General features: G+C 50.4%; 1 protein-coding gene across 3 annotated transcripts in view; it reads right to left on the bottom strand.

Annotated features, from left to right (window-relative positions):
• Positions 1 to 363: 363 nt before the first annotated feature.
• Positions 364 to 27,024, bottom strand: part of TMEM229B (transmembrane protein 229B) — a 42,224-nt gene continuing 15,563 nt past the window's right edge. Inside the window, exons 1-3 of one of the 3 annotated variants that reach the window (XM_014483634.2) lie at positions 9,521 to 9,822; positions 9,154 to 9,308; positions 364 to 4,208 (exon numbers count right to left, since the gene is read on the bottom strand). In XM_014483634.2, the coding sequence (XP_014339120.1) occupies positions 3,690 to 4,193 (504 nt within the window). In that variant the 5' untranslated portion in view covers positions 4,194 to 4,208; positions 9,154 to 9,308; positions 9,521 to 9,822 and the 3' untranslated portion in view covers positions 364 to 3,689. Of the gene's footprint in view, positions 4,209 to 9,153; positions 9,309 to 9,520; positions 9,823 to 13,796; positions 13,987 to 27,024 lie in introns of those variants that run through there. The other 2 variants (XM_070377671.1, XM_014483635.2) reach the window with 2 other exon arrangements.

The following is a 27,024-nucleotide window of genomic DNA, read 5'->3' as shown; positions in this document are numbered from 1 at the left end:
GCCCCATGAGACATGGCAGGTTATGGCTGGCATTTTGAGAGGAGCTCATCTCACGGGCAGTAACTTACAGCCAACCTGGATACTGCCTGAGCAGCTCCATCTGCCTGGCAGTCTGGGCCCAAAGTCAGGACTGGACCAGACTGTGATGGGGAGTGGGAGGGGCTGGGTGGAGAATTCAGGTTACCAGAGCAGGTCAGCACAGAGATTGTGGATAAGACTGGTAGAGAGGGCCATCTGCCCTTCCTACAGCACGGCCCTGTCCAGCATGCTTCAGGACAGTGTGACGCCAGTGTGTGCAGGGCCAGCAGCCCCTAGGGATGGGGCCCCAAAATATAAGAAAGAGAGATGGGCCAGAGTCAGTCCTGGAACACAAACACCAGTATATTTTATCTGCACAAATGTGAAAAGAAAGAGACAACGAGACCAATGGAGACAGAGCAGGCAATGGGCGCACAAACCAGTCATGTGTCCTTCGGAAGAGCTGCCATAGCTGGGAGACAGTCCCACCCATGAAAGGCCCTTTCGCAGAGCAGGGACCTGCAGGTCCTCCAGGCCTGGGGCAGCCTTGGAGTGGAAGCTGCTTTCCTTGCCTGAGGCATAACTCTCCCAGGCCTGGGCCTCCTATTTTTCTGCATCCCCTTGACGATGTCTGCATAGCCCAGAGTTTCATAAATACAGGTTCTCATGACCTCATCCACTCAATGGCTGCCTCCCCAGGAGACCCATGCAGAAGGCGAGGGACCAGGACAAAAGGACTTTGCGGGCACCCCCTAGGTATTATTGCTGTGAATAAGCATAGGCCATTGTGACTCACTGGCACATCAGAGGGGACATGGCACAAGGGACAGGATGCCTAGCAGATGTTGGAAGCGATTCAACCATGCAGGGCAGCACATGGCGACCTGTGACTCAGAGATGCTGCCATGGCCAGTGGGGAGAGGCCCAAGACGTCAGAGGTTCATGAAGAGTGAGTAGATTCTCTCCTGCTTTGCAGGGCTGGATTACTCCAAACTTCTGAGTCCTTGGGCACTAATGGATTGGGGCCCTGAAGATACCCAAAAAAAAGCAAGAGTTGAGGTCTGGTTGACCTCTGGTGAGCTTTGAGCCTGCAGATCCCGGTCACCTGGAGTGAATGTGAGAGAGAACAGGAGCCTTGGGGCACCTGGAGGAAGCAGAAGCATAGTGCTCTGCATGCTGCCAGGCAGGCAGATTTACTCGGGGACCTTTCGCACTTGGGAGTTTATAGGGCCAAGAGAGATGGTACCAGGGAGCATGTGCAGGGCAACCTTCTGGAGCAGACAGACCCGGTGGGCCATCCAAGGGCTGGCTCTGGGAGAGAATCACAGAGGCCTTGGGCTGGGAGACATCAACAAGCTGACCACCAGATTTCCATCCTGGAGGAAAGAACAAAAGGTGAGTGGTGTGGTCTAAGGGCCCACTAGTGGGCTTGGAGGGGTCAGGGGTGGGTTTCCAGGAGACTGAGATAGCATGGAGCAAGGGGAAAAGACCAAGGAGATGACTACAGGGCAGAACGACTACAGGGCCGTGGTAGCAGATGACTACGGAACGGGGGACCAGGCAATACTCTTCCTCTAGAATCCCCTCCAATAGTAGATGGAAAGCAATTGGCCCCCACTGGAAAGCTGAGTCCCTGGGAGCCCCAAAGCCCTGAAACTGGAGCCACATAAAATCAAAGAGAGGGTTAATCCCTGCAGAATGTAGGTCGTGCCTGGACTTGAGGAGCCTGCCCAGGACAGAGAAACTGGGGATCACCCTTTATCCTGTCCTGGACAGGGTCACTGCAGAACACAACCCTGCCAAAGGCAGAGTCTCCCAGCCTTTCTCCCAATCCAGGACACCACACTACCCACCCCCAGCACCCACACCCCGGCTTGCGCCCTGGCTGGTACTGTCTGCAGAGTATACTTGGAGTAGTACAGCAAGAAGAGGAACTTCTCTCCACAGGTGGTATTACCACTTTTAATGTTCTATAAAAAGGGAAAGGCTAATTTCTACCTAAGAGTCCTAGGGTGGTCAAGAAGAGACCGTGTTCCACAGGATAGGCTGCGTTCGCTGGAGCCCTCCCCTGGGGGAGGCGGCAGAGCTGGAAGTGGGCTGCAGTTAGGATCTCTCTGTCCACTGCCAGCAATGGACCTGTCAGTGGGGAAGGTGGGGCAACTGAGGTGACAACGCCCATGAGCATGGCAGGCTTAATCCTGTTTAAGGAGCAAGCTCCGTGGGCTCGTCTCTCCGGGAGGGGGAAGGAGACAATATATCTAAGGAGGTTTTGCTGCAGGGCTGGGGCTATGGCAGAACCAGAACTAACTCATTCCTGCTACGGATGCTTTGAGGACCCTCCCAAAGTCAAAGTGTTAGTTGATCAGTCGTGTCCGACTCTGCAACCCCACGAACTATAGCCTGCCAGGTTCATCTGTCTGTGGGATTCTCCAGGCAAGGATACTGGAGTGGGCTGCCGTTGCCAAAGCTGAAAAGCCCCCTTTTCCTCCCTTAGTCAGTCTCCATGACTCTTCAGCACTGGATACCTGCTCCTCCACCCTCTGGAAAGCTGGACTGTCCCTAGCTGTTTTGAAAATAAACCAGCCGGGTGCCTTTACTGCCCACCTCCCCCTCCCCCTCCCCCTGCAACTGATTTGTCTCTCGGTCCCCATTGTGGATCCGTGGGGCACATCTTAGCCTGACTCTGCGTTGGGGGTGTCATTCAGTTTTTAGCCACTGCAGGGAGGTGAGCACCAGGGGCCCTGCCACTGTCCCCCAGATAAGGGGGAGGGGAGCCATAACAAGGAACTTCCCAGGGATCAGGCCAGGCGCAATAGGGGAGGGAAGGCTGCAAGAGGGTGGGACGGATCTGCTCAGGGCTCTATCTCTGGCAGCTGTTGTGTTGGCTAGGGATAGGGGGTGGGGACAGGTGGGGTGGTTGACATGGATACAGGGGGCTGCTAGCGGTAAAGGCTCTGAAAATAAGAGAAAAGGGGGAAACGCCACCGAACACACAGGGATTGAAACCTCCCAAAGCCCAAGGTTGGTGGGAATCCAGCACCAGGGGAGAGCCCCAGAAGGCCAAGGGAGCAGCGTGGGGCCCTGGGGGAGGGGAGAGGAACCAAGGGAAGGCCTCCCAGCCCTTGCAGACCAGCAGTCCTGCCCAGCAGCCTCCTAGCTGCCCAGTCTCTTCTTAGGCTGCAGATCAATAGGCCTTGGGGGGAGGTATTGGTTGCAAGCAAGCACCTGAATATTGCCTAATGGAACCAGCCCAAGCCCAACTAAACCAGGTGAGAGGGAGGGAGGCAGCGGCGGCTGTACCTGCCGACAGCTCCTGCAGGCCTTGCCTCCCACCTTCTGACTCCTTCTCAGAGTACCTTCGCCAAGACAGGGCCTGCTGCCTCCAAAGTCACCCACATAAATCCAGTCGCTGCGTAACCACAGGCCTCCCGCCTCCGGCCCCTGAGCTGGGCTGAGATCCACGCACTCTACCCCAGGTTCCTTTGCCGCCCCCAACACCTGACCATGCCTCCAACCCCGCCCACAGCGGAGGGTCCGGGGGTATTCCGTGTGCTCCCCCATTGGGCGGGGCTTGTGCTGTACAGAGGGGGCAACCCCACCAGCTTGGTACCCTTGTCCACAGGGTCCATGAGAGCCCCCAGGGGCCCCAACCCAGCAGCTCCCCCCCCAACTCAGTCAGTCTTGACGTGGCCATTGGCCAGGGCCAGGGCACCGCTGGGCTCCCCGGGCTCAGCATCCTTGTCGAAGCGGAGGCGGAGGGTGTTGCGGATGACGAACTGCTCCACGATGAGGGCCCCGCAGAACCAGGGCACAGCGTACTCCAGGGTGATGAGGCCCATGAAGTCAAAGTCGAACTGGGAGTAGTCCCAGGGGCAGGCGTTGAACTGGCGCAGGATGAAGCCGGTGGTGAACTCCCACAGGTAGGTCCAGAGCGTGTAGATGAGGCAGCGCACCAGCAGCGGGCAGCGGCCACGCAGGCGCAGGTACATGCGCTCCACGATGAGGATGGACGTGCCGTAGATGAAGAGCGCCCACACGCTCGTGACCCCCGGGAACTTCCAGTTAAAGTTCACCACGAACTCCCAGGCCGCCGTGAACATCACCTCGCAGAAGTAGCCGTGGATGGCGTACAGGTACCAGCGGGACAGCGCCGTCAGGGGCTCGGCGGAAGCCATGGTGCCGACTGGCCGCTGGGGATCAAAGGACACACAGGTGAGGGAGGCGCGGAGGGGCTGCCACCGCCCGGCCCAAGGGTCTGCCATGGCCAGCCGGAGGGATTTCAAGCCTGCTTCTGCCTTTCTCTTTAGTCAGCCATCGTTTTCCTAAGCCTGTTCCTTGTCCCTTACTTCAGTTCATAGTCCTTACCTGAGCCAGGGAGGCAGGAGAAATAAAAGAATACAAACAGCCCCGACTGGCTTCCTCTGAGCCAACTCTCCTCAAGTGCTACTCAGAGGGAGGTGGCTAGCACACTCCCCGTCTTAACTTCTTAGGATTTATTCGTGGTCAGTGAAAGCGGCGGCTATCCTGGCCCAGAATCCCCCTCATTTCCAAGCTACTTGCTCATCTTTTGCCACTGGGGTTCCCATCTCTTCCTTCACTTCTCAAACATCTCCACATCATGTTTCTGAGATCTAAGGAGCCAGTAACGTTTGGGTGTGTGTGTGAACATATAAAAGTTACCACTTTACCTTGTGTTAAGTGTACACTGAGTGGAGTTCACCACCAGTCATCTCCAAAACATTTCCCCCATTCCAGACTGAAACGGCACACTCATTAAACGCGGACTTCCATCCCCTCCCCAGTCCATGCAACCACTGTTCTACTTTCTCTTTAGGAATTTGACTTCCATAGGTATCTTATAATTTAAATGGAATCATACAATATCTGTCCTATTGTGACTGGCTTATTTCACCGAGCAGAACATCTTCATGGTTCATCCATGTTGTGGCATGGGTCAGAATTTCCTTCCCTTTCGAAGGCTAAATAATATTTGATGCTGATCTATCTAGATATATTTTTTTAATCAATTCATCCATTAATGGGTGTTTTTGGTTACTGTGAATAATGCTGCTCTGAACTGTGCTTAGTCACTCAGTCGTGTCTGGCTCTTTGCAACCCCATGGTCGCAAGCTGCCAGGCTCCTCTGTCCATGGGGATTCTCCAGACAAGAATCCTGGAGTGGGTTGCCATGCCCTCCCCCAGGAGATCTTCCCAACTCAGAGGCACAACCCAGATCTCCGGCACTGCAGGCTGAGCCACCAGGGAAGCCCGCTGCTCTGAACATGGGTATACAAATATGTATTCCAGTCTCTGCTTTCAATTCTTTTGGGTACACACCCAGAAGTAGACTTGCTGGATCATATGGCAATTTTATTTTCATTTTCTGTTTTCCACAACAGCTATACTTACTATATTACATTCCCACCAGCAATGCACAAGAGTTCCAATTTCTCCATATCCCTGCCAGCACTTGCTAGTTTCTGGTTTTGTGATGATGGCCGTTCTAATGAGTGTGAAGTGGTGGCTTGTTGTGGTCTCGTTTGTCTTTAAGTGCTCTGTTAAGTGGGGTTTTGGTGTTTAGTTTGTTGAAAGGAAACCAGTGGGCTGACAGAGGAGAGAGTCCTCCCTTCTACTTCTTATTCCCTTCCGTTCCTCTCTTTTAAACCCCACTGATCTTCAAGGCCCCATCACATTTCCCCAAAGACTGGCCTGGCCCTGCGCTGGAGACTGTGTGGACCACTCATTTGGTCCTTTATTCAATGCTACCCCAATTTACTATTTTGAGGCACATGCCCTCTTGATCCCACCAGCCTGTGTACTCTTTGAGGGCAGCAACTACCTCCTAGGCCTCTGGCCTGAAGCCTTGGCACAGACCTCCCCTGAACAGGCATCTCTAAATGACGTGCAGTTTTTATGGAGGGTGGGATGAAAGAGTTCATGGTTAAACCATGAATGGGAAGATAAAACACGAGAACATGAACCACAGCTCTGCCAGCTGCCAGTAGACTCAGGGCTGACACCTCTGGCAATCCTCTCTTCAAAGTGCTAGAGGGGACAGAGGTTAACAAGATGACATCTGTAGGGACTTCCCTGGTGGTCCAGTGGCTAAGTTTCCGTGCTCCCAATGCAGGCGGCCTGGCATTCAAGACTCTCCAGGATCTCACTCCAATCTACGTTTTCAGCCTAATTCTCACATTTCCAGCTCTCCCTGTCTTACCACCATCCGATTTATTGTTTTCTGTGTGTTTGTCTTCTTGCCTCCACAAGTACAAACCCAGCTTATAGGTTACCTCTGGTATAAAATCTTTTGCATCCTCCCAACCACAAATCCTTTCTTCCTCCTCTGAATATCCACACCAAGTATTTTGTCTCTCTTTGGTACAGATGATTTTGTTTCACTATGCTGATAATTTTCAATCTCCAGCCAAACATCTTTCCTGTGTTCTATACCTATTTATCCTATTCCTTTCTGACCACCTCCACCCAAGTGTCCTATGGGCATCTCATATTCCTTTCCTTAATCGAACTCATTATCTTCTCTCCAAAAGTCTGTTTTCCTCCTATGACCCCCATCTTGATTAATGGTACCACCACGCACCCAGTTAGCAGACAGAGGTCCTTCTTGCTTCTTCTGCCGCATTGCCCCTTTAACCTGAACTCCCTGAAATTAAGGGTTTTGTCTGATTCAGCACTGCATCCCCAGATGCCAAGAATAGTGCCTCGAACATGGTAACCCTCAATTCAAGAATGAAGACATTTTTATCACTCAGCAAGTGCTGCATAACAAATCATCCCCAAACTTGGTGGCTTCAATAAACTCTCATTTATTATTACAACTCACATGCCTGTGGATTGGCAGATCTTGGCTGGCCTCAGTCACGAGACTGTGAGTCATCTAAGGGCTCTGTCTGTCCTATGCTTGGCCGGGATGGCTCTGCTCCACTTGCCTCTCGCCCCTTCCCTGGGCCCAGTGGACTAGCCTCAGCAAGTTCTTCTCATGGCAAGAGGCAGAGGCCCAAGAGCAAGCAACCCAACTGCACCAGTGCTTTTCAATACTGGTTAAATGGTTAAGTCACGCCCCCTAACATCTTACTGGTCCAAGCAAGTCACATGGCAAAGCCACCAAGTCAGCCATTAACTCCTATCCATTCTACCTCTTAAATATCTTTGAAATCCATCTCCTCCTCTTCTTTCCTCTTTCTCATTCCTGCTCTAGTTCAAGCCTCATCATCTCTCACCTGGATGACTCCAATAGTCTCTCAGTGTCCCAGCCTTGCCTCGCTCATTTCAACTCACCCAGCACACTGTGAAAGAGTGTATAAAAACAACAGTCTTTCTAAAATACAAACCCAATGGTTCTCTCCACTTAAAGCCCATTAGTGGATCTTCAATATCTGCAGAGTAAGGCTCAGCTCCTAGGCATGACTGGCAAAGCCCTTAGTGATACACTTCTGCTTTGGAGCCTCTCCTCCTGCTCCCTCCGTTGCTGATTTTGTTACCTGGGGTGCCCTTCCCAACTGCTGCTGCCGCACAGGTCACCCCCAACCCCGCCACCCACCTAACCCATGGCCCGAGAAGTCATAATCCTTCTTCAAGATCCACGTCCTCCTCTGTGAATGTTTTCCTAAACCCTTGCAGCTCTGGAGCTGTCCACTGCCCTGCCTTCCTCTGCACCCCATTTGCTTCTGTGACAATAGACAGCACTCAGCTTTGCCACAATTTGTTTGCAGGCCAGCACTAGTAGCCGCTTGATGAATGTTTGTTTAATACAATATTAAGAGAAAAAAAGCAGGCTTCGAAACAGAATACTTAGTACAATTTTGATTTTGCAAAGGCATGCAGTGTGTGTGAGTCACTCAGTCATGTCTGACTCTTTGCGACCCCGTGGACCGTAGCTTTCAGGTTCCTCTGTTCATGGAACCCTCCAGGCAAGAATACTGGAGTGGGTAGCCATTCCCGTCTCCAGGGGATCTTCCTGACCCAGGGATTGAACTCGCATCTCTTGCATTGGCAGATAGATTCTTTACCACTGAGCCACCTGGGAAGCCCCAGTTTCCTTATATGTGAGAATAATGAGTAACTTGCTCCAAGGTTACAGGGCCAATGGATGAGCTAAGAGAAGTCCACTATTAAGGATATAGCGAATGCTCAAAAAAAGGTGGCTTTCATTCCTGGCACAGAGCCAAGCTTTGGGTCAGCTTCTCCCTCCCACCTGTAGCAGGGTCTTTCTGCCTGTCCTTGCTAGCAGCCGGGCAGCCTTCCATGCCAAGCAAGTCAGGTCTTTGCCCCCACCGAGAGCCCCAACCCAGGCAGCCAAGCTACTCGTGAAAATAAAAATCATACCACAGCCCACAGGAGGACAGAAACTCAGCTGAGGAGGGTCAACAGGAGCTGGAAGCTCCTGTGTGGCTGTGGAGGTTTGATGGAAGGGGAACGGTCCCAGAACCAGCCCTGTGAGGTCCAGGCTTTAAAAGAAATGTGAGTGAAAAGGCCAGCATTCCTGTACAGTTCCTCAAGCTCTCATTTTATCCTGAACTCCCAACAGGTCCTAAGCTCTGCCCAGAACAGATTGGGACTCCAGTGAAACTCACTGAGGAGCGAGGAGGGGTCCGTGGTCTGAGGTGGGTGGACGGAGGTGGCCTGGAGACCACTCTGCCTCCCACCTGACTCAGGGTCCCCTGAACTCAGGTCTCTCCACCTGGCCAGAACTTGTACCCCTGGCCCCTCTGTCCCACAGGACAGCCCCAAGGAAGGGGCTTCTTCAGATGTGTCCTTCAGCAGCCTCATGTAACTGGTGGAGACATCACTCAGCTCAGTCCCCATCTTGATGCTGATTTTAAGACCCTGCTCTCGTTGCCTCTTGGTCTCATCTTTTGTGGCAGCCAAGAATGGCTTCCTGGCCAGTTACACATCAGAGGCTGCAGCCCCCACCCCCACCCTGAAGCAGGTGACATGGAAGAGATGGACCCCCCCAAACCCTAGGGAGCAGAAGCAAGATTAAAGGAGTAGCTGTCAAAGGGTAAGAGGATGGTGGTGGAGAGAGAACAGGGTGAGCCCAAGACCTGGATTCCATTTTTAGACTCTTCCATGCCTGGAAGAATACAGGTAGGTTGGGGGCGGGAGAAAAATGCATACCTAGGTGAGGTCAGGCCACGTCTGAGAGGTTGTGCCAAGATTGGTCCACGGAAGATGAATGGGGAAAGCTGGAAGTCCTGGCCGGGCCAGAAGGCAGGGGTGAGGACAGGGACGGGGATGTGAGGCAGTGTCGTCAGCCGGGATGGCAGCTCACACTGTGATGGGACAGATGCTAAAATTAGAGGCGGCCAGTGGCCGGGGAGGATTTTCAGAACTCCACTCCCCAAATCCATTTCTAATCATCACCGGAGCTATGCTTAAACTTTGAGCTAGTACAAGCTCTCCCTCCCTCTGCTAGGCCCAACAGCCCCCCATCCCTGCCTGGCCTCCCTCCACCTGAACCCTTTGCCCCAGGCCCTTCCAGTACCTCCTGTTCTGCCCCAGTCAGAATGGCATCAAGAGGAACCAGCAGCTCGTGAGATGTTGCTTCTTTCTCCTGCTGACAAACAGGACTGTGACACAAAGATGGGACAGCCCGGCAAAGAAAACTCGGGGCGGAGTACAGCAGAGAGCGTGGGCAAGACTGAGAAAACAATCTGGAGAGCAGTGGATGGTTTCACAAGCAGGATTTGGGGGAACAGCACACAAGTACAAGAGCCCTCGTGTATGATGAAAGAATCTGGGCACAAGGAGCTCCCGCAAAGGACCAGAGCCAAGAGTGTCCAAGGACAGGGCACCACCCCTCCCAGGAAACAGGTGGGGCAGGGGGGAAGGCTGGCTTTCCGAGCCTGGCTCCCTAGGAGAATCTCACCTGCTATTCTCAGAACCTGCTGAGCTTTTCCTTAGGTGGCAGAGAGCAGAGTGAGTAGTTGAGAGAAGTGAAGAGAATACCATTCAAGTCCAAGATGGGCTGGAGGCAAAACCAGATGGGGTGACTGCTCTTGGTTTTGCCCAAAACTCCCATTTTGCCCAAAACTCCCATCTTGTTCCCAGAAGCTAAGGTAATACAACACAACGACTCTGGGAGTTTCGTCCAGTGGAGCATCTTGCTAGAAAACTGGGATTCCCCTTCCATGCAGACAGGCTCTTTCACTTCATTTACTTCCCAAATTTCACTCCCCATCCCCAGGCAACAAGGTAATTAATACCACTGCTCTGAGGAGATGCACAAGCCTTCCAGGGGTCCCTGTGGGCAAGGGATTTGGGGCATGGCTTGAGCAACCCTGAGTCTAGTCTCCTGGTAGGGGAGTGGAGTCACTGAAGGGTGGGTGGGTGCCCTGACAGCTGGGTGCCAGATGCAAGTTCTCAAACAGTCCTGAGCTTCCCCTGTGGTCATCAGGTTGAAGGAGAGGAAAACCGTGGCAGGGAGGGCCTTCAGGGCCAGAAGGGAAGCAAGTGGGGGAAAATACCTGTGGTCACTGGCTGGCCAGAACACTGTACAGTTCCACCCTCTCTTGCTGTGGGTGTCCCCCAGGAAAGCTCCCAGGGATGGTCCGCCTGCCACTTCCCAAGTCACGTAATAATCAGGCACTCTTCACAGTACTTTCCATGTGTTAACTCAGATAATCTTCAAGCCCATTTCACAGATGGGGAATTTGAGGCAGAGAAAGGCTACAAAATTAGCCCAAGTTCTTACGGTTGTACAAGGTAGCTGTCCGCTGGGACTCAAACCCAGCTCCAGAGTCTTCCCTCCTGATCAGCGCGCCTCACGGCCCTTAAGCCTGACTGCAGTCTCCTCTAAGGCACTACATTTTCTGAGTTTCTGCTTGTGGCAGGCTGAGATGGTATATGGAGAGACAACAGGAAAGCAAGAAGGACAGGAGCTTCTAGGTAGATCATCAGTGAAGCTCAGGTCTGGTGTCAGAGCTGCTGAAGGCGCTCAGCCTATCCTGAGAGGCCAGGTTCTATTCTGAAGCTGCATTCTGGCAGGAACTACGTGAAGGTCCTCCTGGGTCATAGCTGACCCTCCCAGGACCATCGCAGCAGCACGTGCCATTCAAAGACCTCTCACCAGGACATATATTACCCCGAGCTTCCCCGACTGCCAGCCTACCCCAGTGCTGCCGGGAATCTTAGATGCCCCAGCCCTGCCATGGCAGTGCCAGCCAAGAGCAGTGGAGGCTGCCCAGAGAAGCCTTGTGCCTGGAGCAGCAGCAGCCAGAGTATGAGAAACAACCGATCCACACAGAGTGGCCGGCAGGGGAGGATTCAGATGGCCTCGGATGCTAAGCAAATCCCAGCTGGCAGGTGCGGGGGGGCAAGTGGGCCTGGGGCATAAAGTCAGGGTGGCACAGAGGCTCACCAGGGCTCAGGCAGCAATGGACAGCCTGCGGGTGGTGCCTGCAGGCTGCAGGACCCCCCTTCCCAGACCTCCTGAGGCTGCCTCTCTGTTGTCATTCAGATCTCAGCTCATCCATTACCCCTCAGAGGATTCTCTGATCTCTGATGCAAAGCAGCCTTCCCCTCACTCACGGCATGCCATTTTAGTCACAGCACTTTCAGTTTCTGCTATTTTGCTACTTGTTCACTGTCTGTCTCTCCCAATTAGAAGGAAAGTTCCACAAGGGCAGGGCTCTGCTTTGTTCATTCCTGGGTAACCAGTGCCTAGAACAGTGCCCGGCAGTGAGATCCACTGGCTTTATCTGTGAATGAATGAGTTGATGATGAGTGAATGGGCTCAAACAGGTTCAGGTCCTGTTTAGGAGCAGGTATAAAAAGTTAACCAGCTCAGCCTTTCTCTTCAACTCTTTCTTGGGAAATATAGCCTTTAAAATTTTTTTTTATTTCTAGCATTTTAAAGTCATTTTCCCAATTACAAAAATGACATGTGCTCACAGTTGAAATTTAAACATGACAGAAAGGAATGACATAGAAAGCAGAAGTACCCCATCTTCCCACGTCTTAGAGAAAATCACTTTTAAAGGTATGGTGTGTATGCATCCAGATTTAATTTCATTTTAAAAGAAACAAATTCATGCATCATAGAAAAGGCATTCATAATTCTAGCAACTAGCAGCCATTATCATCTCCCCTCTGCAATCTTTTCTCATGTGTTTATTTTACAAGTTACTGTAATGTACTTATCCTGTAACCTGACACTTCACTCATGACATCATAATCATTGTTTTCAAGTTGTTATATTTCCCATGTCCTCCTCATTATAATGGCTGCATAATATTCCACCAAGTGGGGAACTATAATTTACTTAACTGAGATGCTCAACAAAGGGAGAACAACTGTTTTCCATATCCACTCTGACAATGACACCACAAGAAACATCTCTTTTATGCCTGTGCCAGGAAAATTCAGCCCTTGTCTTTGCTGGGACTATTTCCTAACGAAAGAGTTCTCAACGATTCCAGAAGCGGATCACTGGACGAAAGGGTATAACCATTTTGTTTTTGTTTTTGGCCACTCCACACGGCATGTGGGATCTTAGTTCCCCAACCAGGGATCGAACCCACACCCCCTGTAATGGAAGCACGGAGTCTTAACTACTGGACTGCCAGGGAAGTCCAGGGCACAGCCGTTCTAAGGCTGATGAGTTAGGGTGTTCTGGGGAGTTCTGTGTAATGCAGGGAATAGGTCTCTGTCTGAGTGGCTGCATTTCCTATAGTGGCCTCTGCGACCATCCATCCACCCCAAACCCCCTCCCATGGCCCAGGCTTGCTCACACCACTTTGGCTATAAATCAACACAGTAACACCCTTCCTGAAAGACTGTCCAGTCACGAACTGATTTTGTAAGCCTCGGCTGACTGAAGAGTAAATTCTAGCCTTGAATGTTAAACCATCAACTAGCAGTAGAGTCAAGAATTACCTAAAGCCGAGAAGTGCCCAGTTGCCCGTGCCCTCTCTCCTAAGTAGAATCTAAGGGCTCTGGGCTCACATGGACCAGTCCAACACCTCCTGGAAGCCTATCCAGTCAGGAGTGCAAAAGCACCGGCCCTCCCTGCCCTGCCTTCTTGGGGAGCTCTCGACCTGCTGGCCCCGAATCCCTCAGTGGAACTGACTGCCCTATTCAAACAGATGAGCCTTTAGGCTGGACAGCCTCTGGGTAAAGCAGCCAATTGTCATTTTTAAAAGTGTCATCAATGAAAAGCCAGAGGCTGAGGCTGGAAAGAAAGGCTGTGTGAGGACAGAGGAGACTCCACAGCCAGAGGACCCTCACCCTAGAGGCCGCTCCTCTGGACTAAGGAGGAGATGTGGCTGAAACACTGCGAAGCAGTGGAGGACTTGCTCCTCTTGATGAAATTTATGGCAGCCAAGACGCCACAAATCCCTCCCCATCCAGTGCCCCGGATGCCCTACCCAAGCCACATGATCCACTCATGGCTTCTGGGCAGAGTCTGGAAACCTAGGTAAGATCCAGTTCCCACTGCACAGAGGTGAAGCCCAGGGCCCAACGCATTCATGAGACTACAGATGAGAACGAGAATTGGAGGAGTTGCCATCTCCTGAGGGCTGGGTGTCTCCCATCACTTAGCTCAACTGGCTCTGGCCTGGCTTTTAGAAGCCATGTAGCTGTAAGATGGCTCGAGCATGTGATATGGCCTGAAACTGCTGGAAAACCCCCTCTCATTCCAAAACCATAACCCTGTGACAGGCCCTGGGATGGGAAGCAGGCTCAGAAGTGGAATCTCCAGACGTGTGCTCGTGCTGCTGAGGCAGGAAGGGCCAGTGATTCCCCTGGGAGCCAGTAACATACTCACTTATCACACCCTTGAGTGCGCGGCTCTGAATAGACATCAGGATCACTGGCCACGAGTGTCCCGGGTTAACCTTTGTCCCGGTGCCTGGCTGGGCCGCAGTGCCATTCTCAACAGTGTGAGCAAGCATTAGCCCCAGGGCTCAGCTGATCCTTGGCTACTGGGTGGGTGGCTTCCATTTATCCCTGGAATTAAAGAGGAGGAGTTCATCAGCTTAAACTGCTCCAGATCTGAGCTACCAGGCTGGTCAGAGAGGCGACCTCAAGGCAAACACGACAACTCCAGGCACTGGCTCAGCACCAGACGCGCATCACGCCCAGGCCTCGGGCCTTCTCCTGGAGCCACCTCCTCCCAGCCATCCTGCTCGCCCAGGTCTGGTTAATCCGGTGATGAGAACACGGCAAGGATCCCAGGCGACTCCCACGGGGGCTAGGACTCAGCGCTTCTTGCGCCATGAGTGAATGTGTGCACACTTGTAAATCTGAGCGGGGATATAATTTTAGAATCCAGTTCCCTTCTCAATTTAGCTTCAAATTACACTCTCACCTTCACCCTGTAGTGGGTACATCTGTTCTCAAGGGCAGTCAAGAACCTCACAGAAGACAGACAACATAGGACATTTGTTTTTAGCATTTGGGGAGCCAAGCACAATTACAACTGGAAAAACAAGCACACCAACACAATGTGTGCTAAGCCCTCTCCCCGCACCCCACTCACTCAAATTTAATTCATTCTGTTGTTTTTATTATTATTGCCAGACTGTTCCCATTAACATCAGTAACTAACTACAAGCCAATGTAAATCTGACTTCATAACATCCCTTGCCACACACATATTTTTAATATAGCCCTAAGACTTGACCATTTGGTAGAGATTTCAACATTTATTTTTGTTTCCTGAAGGAAATCAACCCTGAATATTCATTGGAAGGACTGATGCTGAAGCTGAAGCTCCAATACTTTGGCCACCTGATTTGAAGAGCTGACTCATTGGAAAAGACCCTGATACTGGGAAAGAGTGAAGGCAGCAGGAGAAGGGGGAAGCAGAGGATGAGATGGTTGGATGGCATCATCAGCTCAATGGACATGAGCTTGAACAAACTCTGGGAGATACTCAAGGACAGGGAAGCCTGGTGTGCTGCAGTCCATGGGGTCACAAAGAGTCGGACATGACTGAGCAACTGAACAACAACATTTTTGTTTTAATATGAAGGTGCTGAAGCTTCCACTGAAAATCCCTGGGACACTGCCCCTTCTGCACGAGCCCAAGGACAGAGCGCAGATCCAACCCAGCCCTACAGAAGGAGGGACCAGCTGCTCAGAAACTGAGACCAGTATGTGACTGGGGGAAGCTGTCACCATACCCAGTGGACATCAAGCAGGGTGAACACAGAAGCACCACCTGAGCTGCTGCCCATGGCCCCCCTCCTCCTTCCCTCTACTCACCCCCCAGGCTCTCTGAGCAGGGGTGACTTGGGCCTCTGCTTCCAAAGCTGACAACCTGCAAGGCAGCAGGGAGGGGAGCCAAGAGAAGTGAAAGGGCAGGGCTTGGGGAACTGAAATTCATTGTGTGCGCATGTACTTACGGGTAGGAAAGGTGTGCACCCCCAGATCTCTCCCCAGAGCCTCTCACTGAGAGAACTGAAGGATGAAGGACAGAGGGGGTGAGGGGCTGTGGGTTGCTATGCTCTCCTGGCCTCAGCCCCTCCCCATCTCCTCCACAAACAGGAGGGCCCCCCCCCCACTCCCTTCTCCCAGCCTGCCAGACCGTGAGCAGGGGTCACCCTGGCATGTACCTGTCATCAGCATGTCAGCACGCCCTCCACCCCCAGCATCACCATGGCCCAATGTCTGGGGAGTTTGAGTCCCCTTCACGGGCACTTCCCCTTCTCTGGGCCCTAAGGAAGCCAAAGATAGCACAAGTCAAACCCAAACAGAAACAGAAACCAAAGCCCACATCCTGGCAGCACAGCCTGCCTGCAGTCAGCCCTGGGAGCCTCTCACTGGCTGTGGGGCTGCCCCAGATGAAGTGCAGCAGTCAAAACGGGGTCCCTCTGGGGCCCCTCCTCAGGTTGGAGCCCCCTCCTTCCTCATCTGCAGGCTCTCCCTCTGGGGAGCCAGGGGCAGGTGGGGGTGCTGGACAAGGACGTGATGGGCTCCCACCTCTGCCTGCAGCGCACCATCTGTCCCAGACTCCTCCGACACTCCCTGGCCCTTCAACTGGGTCCCAGGGTATAGAGGGCATGCTCCCTTGTGGACAGCATGACCTGAACCAGAAGTTTCTGGAAGAGAGGAATGGGCGAAGAGCCCTTAGATAACTAACATGGGGGTAGAATTTAAACTTTTTCAAGTGTATCATCTCTCATGATTCTTCCCCAAACTCCTGCAGGGAAGGCAGGAATTAGTCTACCTCCCACCCTGTCCACAACCCTGCTGCGTTTTAAAGATGAAAATACTGAGTTTCAGGACATTAAGCGATTAAGCCAAATCCACACACTTGATTCAAACCCTGGTCCTAGGGCTCCAGAGTCACCCCTCTCTCCACACGGCATTCCTTCCAGTTGCTTCCCACCCCAGTCTCATTCTCAAGGCCCATGTCTGCACATGCTCCTCCTTCATTGAGTGTAATCTACTTAGTCTGTTCTGTAAGCCGCTTACTCGAAAACATACAGCTGAGTCTGTCTGTCTAGCTTCTCCTTCAACCCAACCAGATGCCCCAGAAGCTTGAAGGAGTAGAGACCACGTTCAAGTTCAAGCTCTCTCTAACTGCCCTCCTCCGCAGCCCATCACACCCACACCTCCTTTGAGATCCTGCCCCTCTTCATTCTTTTGACAACATCCGCCCACAGTCCCCCAGTTATTCTATCACGGATGTTTCTACAGGGCATTGAACATCCTCCCATTGAAACATATGGTCCCATCTTAAAACGATTCAGTGTCTGTTTCCCCCTTCACATGGTGAATCCCTTGAATCCATGGAACTTCTGTTGGATGGAGGGACAGGCAAGGTAGAGAAAGCTCCAGCTAAATTACTGGGTGATTGAAACATCCAGTGTTACTAATCAAACATAATGATGCCTGAAAGTGTTAAGTCACTCAGTCATTGTCTGACTCTTTGCAACCCCATGGACTGTATGTAGCCCTAGGCTCCTCTGTCCATGGAATTCTCCAGGCAAGAATACTGGAGTGGGTAGCCATTCCCTTCTCCAGGGGATCTTTCCAACCCAGGGATTGAAGCCGGGTCTCCTGCATTGCAAGCAGATTCTTTACCATCTGAGCCACCAGAGAAGCCCCGTATGTTCTCTAATCTTTAGGCCACCATCACAGAAGGGTTCTTTCCCACAACGCACGTAAATATTGGTTTACAATGGCCAGGGCTGTCTCTGCAGAGGAAAGAAAGAAGGGTACTTGCTATCCTTTCCCCTACCTCCAAAAGCCATCACCCAGCCTAAGGTGAGGAGAGATGGGGTGAGTGCCTGGGGTCTGGACCATACAGAAGATGTGAGAGGAGAGATGGGGCTGGAACAGCGCGTCCTAGGCATCCTGGGAGACACTGCAGGCTCTCACGTAGGTGAGAGGCCAAGCTCAGGTTCAAGTCAGAGAATACCAACGCCTATTCTGTTATTTCTACAATGTGCTGGCACTCTCAAAAGGCGCATCCAGTTTTCATATACGTAGGATTCATCTCCCAAAGAGGTTTAACCAGCAGCTGCTGGCAGGAAATTCCCACCGCAATGCTCTCTCTCCTCCCTTGTAACTATTTAGGGTAAGCTGGGCTTGCAGGATTGAATCTCTGCTTCTCCGACTAGAACCTCAAAATCCAATCTACCCTCCCCCACAACCCTTCTCCATGGCTCAGAACCTAAGACTGAAACCAGGAAGCGGCAAGCAAACACTATGCCTTTTTCTTTCCTATTCTCTTCCACAGATTCCCTCACTCAGGTGCCCATAAAGTAAAGAGAAGATGCCTCAGAGACCCACTGGAGTTTGCTCTGGTTATGCATATCCTCCCCAGTTCTTCCCTTTCGACCCAGAACAACTGCTTTTACTTGTCCTGTAGTAAGACTAACCCTGAACGCAAGTGGCTTTGGCAACTTCCCAAACCAAGGAGTGACCGCTCAGCTGCAAATGCAATAGGAACTCCAAATTCCCCTGGGATGGGGCAGGGAGGCTGAGTGTGGTCAGCTCTCTCTGGGGAGCAAGGAGCCCCAGGCCCTGGGGCCTGTCTGGCATGCGGAAGAAAGGGTGGAGATAGGGGATGGGTTCCCCACTCCACCTGGCCATGTCCTTCCACTCCATTCCCCTCACCCTGGGCTTGGAATTTGGGTTTCCCTGCCTGCCTGCTGGACATCTCACCACCACCACCCACCCCCCGCCCCATCTTCTGTCTCACCTGCAGACCACCCTGTCCTGATAACTTTTTCTTCTTCCTTCCTCCTCCCCACTCTCCAGCCCACTCTCCCTGAGTCCCCCCTCCCCTCCTCCCCCCAGAACCAGCCCTGACGGCCTGCCCACATCCCCCTACACCTTAGAGAGTGGTCTCTGACCCTGCGCTCCTTGCCTTCCCTCCCATCCCGCCCCCTGGCACTGGGTGGCTGCTGCTCACTGCCTGAAAGGCTGGACAGCTGCTGGGCTCTCTAATTAGCTGCCTGGCCGCCGTCCCAGAGTGAGGTGTATGTTACTGTACAGAGCTGCCTCCCCTCCCCTCTGCCAATAATCCCCTATGCAGATCCCACCGGGTGGCAGCTGAGGGGCCTGGGATCCTCATCATGTGACCCCAGCAAGGTTCCTGCTGTCAGCTGGAGAGGAAGAGACGACAGTGGCCTCACAGCCTCCCCCACACACTGAGCAGGAATTCATCTCTCTGGTTTCTCCCTATTACTGCTCACATCCTTAGGAGTTCCCACAGGTAAATCCACCACACCCTACCTCTGGAGCAATGGAGACCCTGCCCCTTCATCACCTCCCCAGCGGAGGCAGAAGAAGCCCAGGGCAAGGACAAGTCTGGACGTTGTCAACAGCGTGACACCCAGTGCCCTACTTTTCACAGCCTTCTGCAGCCAAGCCACCCCCGGAGATTTCTAAACAACCAGGGGACTGGGTCCAAGAAGTCCTGTGGAGGCTGGTTTCTTCATCAGAGGTGTCGTATTCCAGCAGTCAACAAATATTGACCAAGCACCTGCTGAAGGCCAGGCACTGCACCCACTGTGAACAAGGCAAGGTTCCTGCCCCCTTGATGCTCGCGGCTCTGTGGGGAGACAGACAATAAGGAAGCCAGCCAGCACATGCTGTAATGTCTGATATCAGGCCATGAAGAAGGGAAAAGGCCTGGTAGGGGACAGAAAGAAACTAGATGATGGAGGGTGAGTCTTAAGCTTCTCTAAGGAGCTAGCATCGGGCATAGGTCAGAAAGATGCAGAGAAGCTTTGCAAAGGGTGTCAGGAAAAGCATTCCAGGCAAAGGGAACAGAAGTGCAAAGATCCTGAGGCAGAAACAAGCTAAACAAGCTTCGTGTAATTAGGGGTCTGACGTTCCCTGCCCCCAGAGTCCTCTGGTGATCCCTACAAGGTCTACTAGGTCAGGGCAAAGTGCTCAGGTGCCAAGTAAATACAGCCAGCCCACTGAAGACTCTTTCTGTGGTCAGGGGCTGGAAATTGTGAAACCTTCTGCTGTTGCTTGGCAATTGTATTGAACAATAACGGGAAGACAAAATCCTTTGACTGATGGCCTAGAACTTCCTCCTGCCTCTGATCAAAAGAATTTAAGTAACTTTACCAAATCCTCTCTAGTCCGGGTGTTTCACCTTAACGAGAAAGTAGATATTCCTTTTTACTCCAGTTAGTTTGTTAGATTTTCTGTCACTTGTGATCAAGAAAATTCTGACCAGCACAGGTGGTTTTCCCTCATCTGGAACGTACCTAGCTGGCATGAGAATCACGTACCTGAGCACCACCTACCCAACTCTGCTGCTGTGAAAACCAGTGGCTTTGGCCCCTGCAGACTGTAAGGGGGCAGAACTGCGGAATAAGAAGGTCAGATGCCCAGCACAATCAGTGAATCTCAGCAGGATGGCTATAGCTCTGGGGGTTCCAAATTGCCCTTCTGGTCACTGATTTTTTCATTGCCCCTTGACTCACCTGGCCTTTGCCAACAGCACACTCAACAATCTTCTCCAAATGGGACATGTGAAAACTAGTAGCCTAGAGATGAGGCCCAAGCCAAGAAAAGGAAGTACTCAGAGATGAATTTTCTGAAAACTGCACAACTGCACTAGCCAGTCTGATAGCTACATATAGCTATTTAAATTTTAACTTTAATTAACTAAAAATGAATAGAATTTAAAAATCCAGTTCCTTAGTCACTGAAGCCACATTTCAAGTGCTCAGAGCTACATGTGGCAAGTGTCCACCATATTGGCCAGTGCAGAGGTAGAATGTTTCCATCATCACAGAAAGTTCCACTGGACATTGCTCTCGGAATTACCAAGGGTGACCAAAGGCTGGCAAACTTACAGACCTAAGGCTGAGCTTCACTTCCTTGCTCTTGGAAATCTTTGTTTTCTGAACAGACACCCTGCCCTCCTTCTCTCCCACAGACTCAGACCTAGTCAACCAAGGCTGCCATTGTGAGATTGGGGAGAATGAACCCTTGTTCCAAGAGAGTCACTGTCTACTGTCTGAAGAGTGACTTTTATCCAAGAGGCCAGGAGAGGGCCCTGGCCATTGGTGAATGAGACCCGTCCTTGCATCTTTGGCTGTAACTCAGTGTAGGGGCTGCTGCTTGGAGTGTTTTTTAAAAAATACTTCAAACCATTTATTGAGTACCCTCTACATGCTGGCCAGTTGCCACACAGGTTGTCTCGTGGGTCCCCTCCATAAGCCCATGACGTGGATTGACTCAGGAGGCAAGGGAGGCTCAGAGGTTTAATGACAGCTGGAAAATGGGAGGACCAAGGTTTTCATCAGCATTTCCCCTCCATCACTCATGAAAGATGCGGATGTGTGGACAGGAGTCAGGGCACTTAATTCTCCTATGGCAACAGGCCACCTACAGCTGCCCTTTCATTCTTACAGCAAACAATCTCATATGACCTGCCCCTTCCAGCCTACTCAAGCCCACCCAGGGGCTTGGGAGAGATGCCTTCCATGGATCTGCCCATGAAGGCCCAGTTATTGAAAGACACCTTAGAACACATCAGAACCAAAGGAAGGTCATGGTATAGAAGATAAACCCTGGAAGGGGGTAGGGGTCAGAATACAGACATGTGACATTGCTCCTGGGCAAAGAGGAGAAGGGTGTGATCAAATTTTTGGTTTTGGAAAGACATCTGGACCATGGGTTCCTTATCTTTGCATCCTCATGTCCTAGATAAAACTTGACATACAGTAGGAACTCAAAATCCAAGTACTGGATGGGAGAAAAGGCAGGGGGCAGGTCCCCCAAGAGTGAGAGGCTTGGCCAAGAGGATCCTGAAGGGCAGGTGCACTGGGGGGAAGACTGAGCAATGAGCTGTTCAGGAGGAGCTGTGGTGGGTGCTGTTTGCTCTGTACATGACCTGATCTGATCATCCCTTTAGGTAATGGCCCAGAGGAAAGGCTGTCATACACGAGGCTGGGCGCTGCCTGCAGCCAGGCGCTTCCTCTGTGGGCCTTCAGCCATGCAACCCTGGTCCCTCTGGACCAGCTTCTCCCAGACAGCTCCATCCACTGTGAAAGCACCGAGCCTTGCAACACGTTCAAATATGGTTCCAAACAGCACTTAGGCAAGAGTAATTAAAGGGAATGTTATCTCAGTCAGGCTCTCATTAGCCACGTAATTAGACTGCTGAAAATAATTAACATTCCTTTTGACAAAGGAAGCAGAGGACCCATTACATTCATTAGGACAGCCTCAAACCAGCCTGTGGAAGGCCCAGAAGAGGACTCATCACCTCCCAGGCCCGCACAAGGCAGAGTCAGCATCCAGGATCCCAGACCAGGTGCAAGTCCTGCCCTGGGTCAGGCTCCTGGTGAGCAGAGAGAGATGGCAATGGATGCCTTCATGCACATATTACAGATGATCATAGTAAGACACTCACTGAAGAAGGTTTGAAGGAAATGTATCACTGTATCAAGATGGCAGACCAGGGGCAACTATGTACCTCCCACAAGGCCCTTGAAAATGACAGAAAAGACATTTTCCAAGAAGAATAAATCCATTAGAGCACCAAAAAACAAGAGGGAATTCTATCCTCGAAGATGGAAGCAAATGAGAATAAACTGATAGAGAAACCACAATCTCCCCCCAAATAAAACCATGAAAAATAATAACTGACATTCATACAGCACATATATATGCTGTATGAATATATCTCATTGAACCCTCACAAAAATCCTTTGAGACAGAGACTATTATTTTCCCCACTTTACAAATAAGACCCAGAGTTACATAGCTTTCCCAAGGTCATAGTGCCAGTAAGTCTCAGCGCTAGGATTTGAACCCCAACAGGGTGGCTAAGGATTCTACATTTGGGGGAATGGCTCTGGGAGCTCCAGGTTTGGAGCAAGCAGATTAGGGGTCCAGGAGAGGCCCTGAGTGGTTGGTCATGGGATCTGGAGCGGCCAGGCAAGCAGCCCTTGCCCCACATCTCCACCCAGGTATCCCTCCACCAGGGACATTAGGGCACTGAGGCAAAGGGACACCTAGACAGCTCCTGCATCCCCAGCAGGTACATCCCACCCTCCTGTCCCCAAACAGTGGTGGCTGGCTCGAGAGCATGTAATTGGGATTCATACAGAGGTGACTGAAAACATCAAAATACAGAGAGAGAAACACAGCCAAGACTCACCAAACATTTGACAAAAACCAAAACATCCAAAGAAGCACCAAATTAGAGAACACAAGTTCTAGCTAGAAAACAAAATTAATAAAGTCAATAGACTGAAACATTTGTCACAGTGTGATTAATATCCTCTGAGGGACAAGAAGGGCTCCTGAATCTATGAACCCAAATGAGCCATTGCCAGAAGAATGTCAAAGATCTCAGAAATGAAGGAACCACACCACGGTTAACTGGTTATCTCTGGATGAAAGAACAGAGTGACTTCATTAAAAATTTTCTTTGTATAGCTCTACTTTTCTAAGCTTCTTACACCACACATGTATCACCGGTAGAATCAGAAAAGTTTTTTTTTTTTAATGCCTGATATGAGGTAGGTGGTCAGTAAGGGGTAGATCCTGCCACCTACAGCAACCCTTGGCCCCATCCAGGCTGGTACATAACTTGCCATCCCCCAGTTGCTCCATCCACGCTCTCATCTCTGGGTCTTTGCGCACACGGTTCCCCTCCTGGAATGCTCTTATTTCTGTTTTCCCAGATTTGCCTGTCCTTCAGTGCCCACTCAGAGATGACCCTTGTAAATGAACAGTCCCCCCATCAATCTTACCTAAACCACTCTGATCCCTCTCCTCCCAAACCCCTAAGAGCCTCTAATCCTCCAGGGTCACAGGATAACTCTTGATGAGTTGTCCTGTGGGGTCACAGTACTGAAGACTTACATGTCCTTTATCTTTCAGTGACCAAGTCTTGTCTCCCCAACTCAATGGTAGGCTTCTTAAAGGCATCGAAGAAATGACCTTTCTTTTTACACCCTACCGTGCCCAAATAAAGCTGTGAAGCTTTCGTAAGAACATTGTTATGTGTCAGTTGAGTGAATGACGAATGAGCTTCTGTTTCTGGTGGGAGCAGGAAGAGGGAAATTACCATGGCGATGTGGTTACTCAACAGGGCTGGGTGGCACAACCAGGCCCTCCCTTGTGGGTGAGGCCCTCATAAATAGGTCACCTGGCCTGGACAGCTCGACCTCCCATCCCTTGTGTGGGATCCTGAAATACCTGTAAACCCGGTGTGGATGATTGCTAAGTCTTGGGGCAAAATGTAGATGAGGAGTAAGACATTCATATGGTCTTGTCTCCCCACAGACGGCTTATTAGTAGTGAGGAAAAATCAGTAAACACACAGTGAAGAAACGGGACACCTTGGCCAAGTGATCAAACTTAACATCACACAAAAGTGGCGGAAGGACATCTGGTGCCTCTGGATATAACGCTGAAAAAGACACAATATCATTCCTGTGCGTCCTAGCCGGGAAGGCGCAACTTGGCCTCTAAACATAAACCAACAACAGACCAATCCAAAGGGAAGAGTCTTCCTTTTTTTTTTTTAGGTGAAAAGGAGGCTATCTTCTCTGAACATGTCAATGTCATGAAAGACAAAGAAAAACTGAGGAACTGTTCTGGATGAAAAGAGACTAAAGAGACATAACAAATGCCATGTTGGATCCTGAACTGGAGAAAAATGCTGCAAAGGATGTTATTAAGTTAATCAACAAATCTGCAATAAAATCAGCAGATTAGACAAAGTGTCATATTAAAGTTCAACATACTGCAGATATTATGAAACAGTATCCTTATTCTTAGGAATCCACACATGAATTATCCAGACAGAAAGGGCCACCATGTAGGCAACTGACTCTAAAAAGGTTCAGAAAAAAGAGAAAGAAGGAGAGAGAACATAAATGATAAAGCAAAATGTTAAAAAATATTGAATCTGGATAAAGAGTATATATGTATTCTGTGGGCTTCCCAGGTGGTACTAGTGGTAAAGAGCCCAATCCCTGGGTGGGGAAGATCCCCTTGAGGAGTGCATGACAACCCACTCTGGTATTCTTGCCTGGAGAATCCCATGGACAGAGGAGCCTGGGGTCTACAGCAAAGAGTCAGACACAACTGAAGTGACTTAGCATGCATGCATGTGTGTTCTGTACTATTCTGGCAACTTTTCTGAAGTTACTTCTGAAGTAAGTCTGAAATTACTTCCAAGTAAAAAGTTAGGAGAAAAATAATGACAATGACACAGGAACCCCTGCCATTAGGGGGTGGGATGGAGTAGAGCAGACATAGAGGGTGAATGCAGGGAGGACACTGGTCATCACCTGTCTACCTGGGCCCCAAATTCTGGCCCTGTCAATAGGTCCCTCATAGACACATTTCCTCTCCAGTGGGGCCTTCCCCTTCTCTTACTTCTCTACCCGTTTACTCCTCTCTTTCCCCAATATTAGCAATCTTCCAGGAGACCACCCTATCAGGACGAGAGGACAGGATTATTTAGATCTATTCTTGGACGTAGTTAATATTTGCTGGAGATGTTTTCACACTTGTTTTATCCACAAGCCCATACTAATGAGCCAGTGTATGTTTGTGAAACCACAGCCTCCGAAGTATTACCTGGTATTTCAAATAGCTGTGAAAAGAAGAGAAGCGAAAAGCAAAAGAAAAAAGGAAAAATATAAGCATCTGAATGCAGAGTTCCAAAGAATAGCAAGAAGAGATAAGAAAGCCTTCTTCAGCGATCAATGCAAAGAAATAGAGGAAAACAACAAAATGGGAAAGACTAGAGATCTCTTCAAGAAAATCAGAGATACCAAAGGAACATTTCATGCAAAGATGAGCTCGATAAAAGACAGAAATGGTATGGACCTAAAAGAAGCAGAAGATATTAAGAAGAGATGGAAAGAATACACAGAAGAACTGTACAAAAAAGATCTTCATGACCCAGATAATCACGATGGTGTGATCACTGACCTAGAGCCAGACATCCTGGAATATGAAGTCAAGTGGGCCTTAGAAAGCATCACTACGAACAAAGCTAGTGGAGGTGATAGAATTCCAGTTGAGCTATTCCAAACCCTGAAAGATGATGCTGTGAAAGTGCTGCACTCAATATGCCAGCAAATTTGGAAAACTCAGCAGTGGCCACAGGACTGGAAAAGGCCAGTTTTCATTCTGATCCCAAAGAAAGGCAATGCCAAAGAATGCTCAAACTACCACACAATTGCACTCATCTCACACGCTAGTAAAGTAATACTTAAAATTCTCCAAGCCAGGCGTCAGCAATATGTGAACCGTGAACTTCCTGATGTTCAAGCTGGTTTTAGAAAAGGCAGAGGAAGCAGAGATCAAATTGCCAACATCCGCTGGATCATGGAAAAAGCAAGAGAGTTCCAGAAAAACATCTATTTCTGCTTTATTGACTATGCCAAAGCCTTTGACTGTGTGGATCACAATAAACTGTGGAAAATTCTTCAGGAGATGGGAATACCAGACCACCTGATCTGCCTCTTGAGAAATTTGTATGCAGGTCAGGAAGCAACAGTTAGAACTGGACATGGAACAACAGACTGGTTCCAAATAGGAAAAGGAGTACGTCAAGGCTGTATATTGTCACCCTGTTTATTTAACTTACATGCAGAGTACATCATGAGAAATGCTGGGCTGGAAGAAGCACAAGCTGGAATCAAGATTGCCGGGAGAAATATCAATAACCTCAGATATGCAGATGACACCACCCTTATGGCAGAAAGTGAAGAGGAACTAAAAAGCCTCTTGATGAAGGTGAAAGTGGAGAGTGAAAAAGTTGGCTTAAAGCTCAACATTCAGAAAACAAAGATCATGGCATCTGGTCCCATCACTTCATGGGAAATAGATGGGGAAACAGTGTCAGACTTTGTTTTTCTGGGCTCCAAAATCACTGCAGATGAAATTAAAGATGCAGCCATGAAATTAAAAGATGGTTACTCCTTGGAAGGAAAGTTATGACCAACCTAGATAGCATATTCAAAAGCAGAGACATTACTTTGCCAACAAAGGTCCGTCTAGTCAAGACTATGGTTTTTCCTGTGGTCATGTATGGATGTGAGAGTTGGACTGTGAAGAAGGCTGAGTGCCGAAGAATTGATGCTTTTGAACTGTGGTGTTGGAGAAGACTCTTGAGAGTCCCTTGGACTGCAAGGAGATCCAACCAGTCCATTCTAAAGGAGATCAGCCCTGGGATTTCTTTGGAAGGAATGATGCTAAAGCTGAAACTCCAGTATTTTGGCCACCTCATGCGAAGAGTTGACTCATTGGAAAAGACTCTGATGCTGGGAGGGATTGGGGGCAAGAGGAGCAGGGGACGACAGAGGATGAGATGGCTGGATGGCATCACTGACTCAATGGACGTGAGTCTGAGTGAACTCCGGGAGTTGGTGATGGACAGGGAGGCCTGGTGTGCTGAGATTCATGGGGTCGCAAAGAGTTGGACATGACTGAGGGACTGATGTGATCTGATGCTGCCCAGATTTGTGGTTAGTCCTATTCATACTGCCTGACTTTTGGTCTTTAGACCATGTTCATCCCTTTTGAGAT

This window comes from Bos mutus, chromosome 10 (genome assembly GCF_027580195.1).
Source record: "Bos mutus isolate GX-2022 chromosome 10, NWIPB_WYAK_1.1, whole genome shotgun sequence".
In the NCBI taxonomy this organism is placed as follows: domain Eukaryota; kingdom Metazoa; phylum Chordata; class Mammalia; order Artiodactyla; family Bovidae; genus Bos; species Bos mutus.
Note: the sequence above shows the minus strand (reverse complement) of the source record. Positions and strands in the feature narration are given on the sequence as shown.